General features: G+C 39.5%; 1 protein-coding gene across 1 annotated transcript; it reads left to right on the plus strand.

Moving 5' to 3' along the window:
* The first annotated feature begins 3,390 nt into the window (after positions 1-3,390).
* LOC127570176 (C-X-C chemokine receptor type 4-like) lies at positions 3,391-6,412 on the plus strand. The gene is made up of 2 exons (XM_052015434.1): positions 3,391-3,481; positions 4,862-6,412. Exons 1-2 carry the CDS (start codon positions 3,452-3,454, stop codon positions 5,939-5,941), a joined length of 1,110 nt encoding a protein of 369 aa, XP_051871394.1. The 5' UTR covers positions 3,391-3,451; the 3' UTR covers positions 5,942-6,412.
* The last annotated feature ends 1,385 nt before the right edge of the window (positions 6,413-7,797 follow it).

A 7,797-nucleotide genomic window follows, 5' to 3' on the forward strand; every position in this document is an offset into this window, starting at 1 on the left:
AAGCAAAACACATCATTTACTGGCAACCAGTAAGAATCACTGACAGTTGCTTTAGAAGCTCAGAATAAAGATTAACATATTTTTGGACTTGTAACATTTGGCAAATTCAGATAATTCTGAATATATTATCATATATTATGCTTTAATAAAAGGTAGTGGAAGTAAACTCAATTAAAATTTGGACTGAATGATTTAAAGAAGGTAATTATGTATATCAATGATAAACAGCATTAAGTAAAAACTGAAACCAGCTAACAGTGATTTAAGTTCAAGGGATTCCAAGAACATTTCAATGGTTGCTTGTTGGGATTTAGTAGAGGAACCTTGTAAATAATGCTTTTGGGGAAGAAAAGCCGAAAATAAGTGAATGTTCAGTGATTATTTCAGTAAGAGTACAGATGTCTTGTTGCTTATGATGCTGAATGAATGCACTGTCTGAGGATCCCCTTGTGTCACATGGTGACCTTTCAAGGCAGCTTTAGAGAGAAAGGTCCATCCACTTGCTTCCCAAAGAATACCTTGAAGCAATTATTAATCTAATAATACTGAATTCAATGCTTAGCATGCTATCAATGGGTTTATTTTCTAAAATAAAGCCTGTGAGGCTATTATTTATGATTGCAACTTAACCAGACCAATCTTCATAATATATTGAAAGGGAGAATCTAAAAAGAGAAATAAAAACAGGATGACCCAGATTTGTCTGTCAAATTAGTGGTGCCTAATAGCACTCACCATTGTTTATGTGCAAATGGTACAGCCATTTTAGGTGTGTAATGGAGGCACAGCTGAAATCAAATATCCAAACACTTGTCCAAAATTGTGCCAGTCTGCCTTTAGTTTTGCAAAAGTGGTATCCAGATGTCTGCTTCATCATTAACTTCCCTTACAATGTTCAGGAACTATGAATTAAATTTGCTATGGAACGTCAAGTCTTGTCCATTTCAGTTTTAGTGATTTTTTTATAATGATGTGAAGTGTTAATTGTCGTCAATTAACAGCTCTGGAGCTGCAAATGAACTACTGCTAGAAGTTCATTTTCTCAGGCTTGAATTACTGGAGATTTAAAAATGGCAAACTTAAAACTAAAATGTTTTATTTTTACTTTTCCTTACTCTCTTCCTCTCTCTCATTTTTGTCTTCCTTTCCCTCGATTTATTTATCTATCTGAGTTCACCCACTGTAATCTCAAATTCCTTCTTATTTCTTACTCTGTAATTCACAATTCTTCCATCAATTGGACAGGATTACATATACTTTTCCTGTTCATTCAGGTCATGGTTTCCCTCACTATTCACTATCAGCTTGTACTTACAGCATCCTCTTTTTATTCATTTTCAGGATCTGGGCGTCTTCTGCTGGTCCAGCATTTATTGCCCATCCTAATTGCCCTTGAGTAGGTGCTGCTGAGCTGCCTTCTTAAACTGCTGCAGTCCTTCTGCTGAAGGTATTCCCAACGTGCTGTTGGATTGGGAGTTCCAGGATTTAGGCCCAACAATGATGAAAGAACAGCAATATAATTCTAAGTCCAGATGGTGTGTAACTGGGAGCAAAATCAATCTACAGGTGGTGATATTCCCGTGTCTACTGTCTTGGTCCTTTGTGGTGGTAAAGCTAATGTGTTTGGGAGGTGCTGCCAGAGTAGCCTGTGTAACTACGTTGTATATATTGCAGCTCGATACACAAGTAGTGGAGAAAAAGTATATTTAAGGTGGTTGACGAGATACCAATCAAGCAGGCTGCTTTCCTCTGAATAGTATCAAGCTTCTTGAGTAATGTTGATGCTAATCTAATGTTGGCAAGTGGAGAGTATCCATCATGCTCCTAACTTGTGTAGAAGATGGAGAGGCTTGGTGTGTTAGGGGGTGAGTCACTCACCATGGGAAATCCAGCCTTGGACCTGCTCCTGTAGCCATGGTATGTATGGAGTGGGTCCAGCTGAGCTTCTAGTCAATGATGATCCCAGGATATTGATGGTGAGAGACTGGGCAAAGGTAGTGCCATTAAATGCCAAAAATAGGTGATTAAACTCTTTCTTGTTGGAGATGGTCATTGTCTAGCACTTCTGTGGCATGTATGTTACTTGCCATTTAAATGCTCAAGCCCCAATGTTGTCAAGATCTTATTGCATGCAGGTGTGGATTGTTCCATTTGCTGGGGAGTTGCAAATGGAATAGAATATCATACAATCATAAGTGAACATTCCCACTTCTGACCTTATGATGAAGCCACTGTAGACGGTAAGGGCTAGGAGACTGCCCTGAGGAATTCCTGCAGAAAAAAAGGTTACAGGGAAACAAGTGGAGGGATGGAATTAATGAGAGCCAGCATAGACTTGAGAAAATGAATGGCCTCCTCTGTTATAATATGAAATGTAATATGGGGCTGGGCTGATTGATCACCAACAACCATAACTATCTTCCTTTGTGCAAAGTATGACTTCAAGCACTGCAGTGTTTACCTCTCAATACCCATTGACTTCATTTTTATCAGGACTCCTCGATACCACATTCAGTCAAATGCAGCCTTCATGTCAAGGATAGTCTGGCATTCCTCATGTCTGGGATTCAGCTCTTTGGCTGTCATGATTTCTGGAGATGAGTGGTCCTGGCAAAGCCTGAACTGAGCATTAGTGAATTGGTTATTCATGAAACCATGCAAAACCTACAAAACTCTAAATCAGTGTAATTCTAAAGTACAGCAGAAATAATTGGATGCCCTCCCCCCTGGAAGCTTGTGAGCAAATTATCTTTTATTTGTTGCTAGGATAATAAGTGAAGCGTGGCAAGGTCATATCTGTGATCCATCCTTCAATGTCCTGAGAAGGTTGCAGTCTTTCCCTTGATAGTTGTAAGACTTATGCTGAGGTGGTTGTGGGATTTTAAATTGGCAACATTGAAGTAATGATAGCAGATGAAGGAAAAGATAGAAAAATGAAAAATAAAATTATCTTCAAAAATATAAGGACCAAATGATAAGAGGAATGAATGAGGAAATGGAAAAATGAAGGAACTGATATTCCCCCATCTTTTGCTTTTCCTCATTAAGTAGCTTCTAGTCATCACTTCACGGACATTCTGACCTCACCAACAAGCTTTTCAATCACTCCTAACATGCACAAAAAGTACTAATTCATTTCACTTCTGTTGACTTCGGTATGATCGTCAACGGAAACCTAAAACAATAGTTACTTACAATGTATTTGTAGCAATCATGCATAGTTGTGGATCTTTCACTGCCCTGCCCCTGAATTAATTATTATAATTACTTTGTCAGTTGACAGTTAAAACGCACATCAGTTTCTGCGCTGGGCTCTTGAGTGCGCACGCGCGAAGAGAAGTGGGAATTTGCCTAAATTTAAAAACGTTGCTGAATTCTTCATACCTCCAGAACTCACTGAGAGCTCAACTTCCGCCAGAGTAACAGACAGTGCGACTGTAAATCGTGCAGTATGTCCGAGTCTCCAGAGTTTGAAGAACTGGTAAGGGGAACGTTAACGACTATAGAAATTCATTTTTGCATTTTCTATTGTGTCTGTTAGTATTAGTAACAGTAAATTATTCACCGGGGTATTTATTTTTTTTATTTTAAGATTATTTTAAATGCATTTATTTATACATAAACTATAAACTGTACATATTATCTATCGCTGATACAAATTACCTCTGCAAAACGTGGATGTTCGGATCAACATTCTAAATAAATCAGCATATTCTTAGATCATTGGTGATATAGGTATTAAATCACCAGTAGTTTTGAGTTTTACTTTCTAGACTTTTTGTCTTAAATATGTGCTGTATTTTTATTTGCCTTTAAAAGGAAACTAATTTCATGCCAATTGATGTTTTGAAAGAGAATTTTGGAAAATCGATCCGATCCTATAATTTCAATTTTCTAGTTCCGTTTTTCAATTTTACCGCGCACTTTATTAAGATCTGCCTTTTGAAAATAGTGTTGTAACTTCTGGGGGAAAACACACAGAGCAGCTCTCTGATCTTGCAGGAACACTTAACATGTATAACTTTTTTTTAATAACTTTTAAGGCATTTCATTTTCGCATCAAAAACGTTCAGTGTGATAACAAAAAATCCCCCATCTCTAGAATATCCTCACAAGTTTGATTATTGCTCACACCGAGTATATATCTAAACCGAAACATTTAAATTTCGAGGGTTGAAATTGCAGAAGATGATTTGGAGCAAGGAAAGGTGGAGAGTCTTGAAATGAGCAATTCAGGGTCGGTGTTACGTTGCAAATAACATACCAGTGTGACTGATCATTCGCGACGCACAGAGTGCGGACAAAACTGTGTGGCTCGCCACACGACCCAATGTACTGACAGACACGCGTCAGTTAATGTACTGGGTTTGTACAGAGAAGCAAGTGGTAAAGACAAGCAAGCCGCAACTACAATTGTCTCGACACACCATTAACTTGCTTCCAACATCCCCCACTCATATAAAACATAGAGACGTTCTACGCTGATCACTTCGGCGCAACAACTGCATCTTGGCAAATGGTTGTGCAGGCCGTTCATATAACTCGGCTTTTGTTTTTTTGGAAGACCCCGTGGATCACAGCGTGATAGTCCTACCCGTCTCCTCTTGCGGGTTTATTGTTCAGAACAGCAAACACCAACTGTGACTTGCCAAAAGTTTAACTGTTCTCAAACTGGCCAGCCTCGCCTGCAAAGCGAATTTCTAAACACCTCTTGTTATTGTCAGAATTGAAAACACAAATAGAGGACAGTTGCTTCCCATTCAATCCGAAAACACTGGGTCCCGGAAACCGGCGCTAAGCAAATAAATAGACCTTGCAGTTTTCGTACTTTGACGAAGTTTTCAATTTACTGTTATTTCAGGATCAGTTATTTCAGGAGCAACTTTATGCGATTGATCACAATGGCAGCGACGCTTTTAACTACACGTATGAGGAAGGTGCCATGTGCAACGGAGATAACACCTACTTCAGAAGTATCTTCTTCCCGTGTGTGTACTCGCTCGTGTTCGTGCTGGGAATCGTTGGGAATGGCCTGGTCGTGGTCATTATGGGCTACCACCGAAGGTACCGCACGATGACAGACAAATACAGGCTGCACCTGTCCGTGGCCGATCTGCTCTTCGTTCTGACCCTGCCGTTCTGGTCCATCGATGCCGGCCGCAACTGGTATTTTGGAGACGCGCTGTGTAAGATCGTTCACATCATCTATACCGTGAACTTGTACAGCAGTGTTTTAATTCTGGCTTTCATAAGTCTGGACCGCTACTATGCGGTCGTGCATGCAACCAATAGCACGGGACCACGGAAGATGCTGGTTAATCGCTTAGTTTATGTGGGCGTCTGGTTACCAGCTATTCTTCTCACCGTGCCCGATATGGTCTTCGCGAAAACTAGAAATCTGATCGATAGGGTTGTGTGCGAGCGCATTTACCCACAGGAAAGTTACCAGTCTTGGGTCATCGCTTTCCGAATCCAAGGGATAGCGGTGGGATTCGTCCTGCCCGGCCTGGTCATCCTGACCTGCTACTGCATTATCATCTCCAGACTTTCCCATTCCACGGGCTTTCAGAAGCGCAAAGCCTTAAAAATCACCATCATCCTGATCGTCACTTTCTTCATCTGCTGGTTGCCCTATTACATCGTGATCTCCATCGACACGGTGATGCTCATGAAAGGCAGCGAGTATACGTGCGGCTTGGAGCAAATTGTAATAACTTCCATGGCGATCACTGAAGCCATCGCCTTCTTTCACTGTTGTCTGAATCCCATTCTGTACGCTTTTGTCGGGGTAAACTTCAAAAGTTATACCCGAAGAGTCTTCAGCCACTCCGAACACAGCAAGTGCTCTTCAATGAAAAAACTCCAGGGAAGAGACAGAAGAGGGGCTCACCCATCAGTTTCTACCGAGTCAGAATCATCCAGTCTTCAGTCCAGTTGCTAGATTATTTGGTGTAAAGTCAACGAACGCTACATTAATTCGAAGTCTTTTTTGTGTCAATGTTTTAATATCTTTGAATTATTTTAGTGTCGCAGTTGCTATTTATACAAATGGTTATTTATGTCTCCAAAATGGTTTTACCTTTCTTATAAATACATTTTATACTATTTTGTTTCATTGCGTTTTTGCTCACTTTTCCATGTTTTTAAAAAGAGTGAAACCTTACGTGTGAAGCTGTTTTATCACCAGTGTAAATAAAGCCTGTCATTGTGTAATATCGTTGCCTTATTTTGCTTCATGGGGTTGTAAACTGTTGAAATTATGTTGTAACTGAGGTCTAGTGGGTTGCTTGTAATCTGCGTACTACTGTTTTGATGCCTTGGTCAAGATAATTTGGATCTGTCTCAGAGCTCTCTGAAAATGAATCTGAGATACTTATGCAGATAATGTAAATAAATGCTTTATATAAAATTTCATGATGTGTTTCTTTCCACAACTTTATGTCTGACTTTTTGGAGTAGTTTCTATGAAACACAAAACTTGCAAAACATTCATGAATCTGAGCACTCCTCTCAAAGAAAGACAAGTGCAGTGAATGCATGGGAACACTTCAAATCACATACCAATCTGATTTGAAAATATATCTCTGCTCCTACATCATTCCTAGTCTAAATTCTATTTTGCAAGAAGCTACCTCACTCTTGCTTTTCAGTGTTAAATGGGGGTGTGCAATGAGATGCTGGCCTTGCCAGCAATCCCTATACTCCATAAATTAATTGTAAAAGTTTAGTGTAGAAAAGACCCTGTCAAAAGATGGATAGGAGCTTCCGGTTTTTACTTGCTCCTGCAAATAGTCCAGATGTAGAGGGAACTCCTAACTTTACAGTTGTCCAATATGGAGAAATCTTGATAACACAGTCCAGAAGGTATGTGAAATCTTGTGGGATTCCTGTACCACTTTATTCATGTGGGTTTGTTTTGCTTACTCTTGGGCATTAAACCAAGACCAATCTGCTCACAGACGCATCCTGGCACTTTATCAAAGAAGAGCAGAGGAGCTATTTCCCTGACAGCACAACCAAAATCTACCTCTCAAACACTATAACAAAAAACTGGATCCAGTCCATTGCCACCAACCCTGATCCAGTTTTGGAGTCTGACCAGTTTGATCCTCTACAACCATGAGAGTGCTCCCAAATAGCAAGTGGCCAACTAGGCCTCAAGGTGGTGGATTCAGAGGATCTGCCCTGGAAAGCCCTTATAGCCTTTTGGCAACTCACTGCTATCAAGAGCCTTTTTACATAATATTTTTACATAAATACTTCTTTAAAAAACTTTTAAAAATAAATAAATATAATTGGAGCACGTTTCAATATGAGAACCCAACTAAAAACATTAAGGTGGAGTAAAATAATGAGAAATATACCAACTACTTACCTGCACTTTGTACTCATATGTATTGTGTTATTCCTTGAGAGGCCCGGGTTGCTATTAATCGGATGACAGATTCATTTAAGTAAAAGGATGCAGGTAAGTAGCATATGTTTCTTTTATTTTTGCTTCACCTTGATGTTTTAATTCAGTTTTTAATAGTATAAGGTGCTTTGATTAAGTGTATATAATTTTAAGGTTTTTTTAGAATAATTCAAAGCTAAAATAATTGAGGCCTTTGATGCCAGTTTGCTGGATTCAGTGGTGACATAGGAAAGGACACAACCAATTTGTGAATAGCAAGATCCTGCAAAAATAGCAGTGTGAAAATAGCTACGTAATGGCCATATTATACTTACCTCTGGCCAGTTCCAGTAGTGGAGAAGGAGAGCTGATGCAAGGGCCATAATTTTAAGGTGATTGGAGAA

This window comes from Pristis pectinata, chromosome 1 (assembly GCF_009764475.1).
Source record: "Pristis pectinata isolate sPriPec2 chromosome 1, sPriPec2.1.pri, whole genome shotgun sequence".
NCBI classification, from domain to species: Eukaryota; Metazoa; Chordata; class Chondrichthyes; order Rhinopristiformes; family Pristidae; genus Pristis; species Pristis pectinata.

What these genes read in the sequence shown, in the direction of transcription:
- LOC127570176 (XM_052015434.1), top strand. Translation starts at nt 3,452, where the DNA reads ATGTCCGAGTCTCCAGAGTTTGAAGAACTG. An exon ending in CTCCAGAGTTTGAAGAACTG is followed by an intron (nt 3,482 to 4,861) that starts GTAAGGGGAACG and finishes CTGTTATTTCAG; the next exon opens with GATCAGTTATTTCAGGAGCA.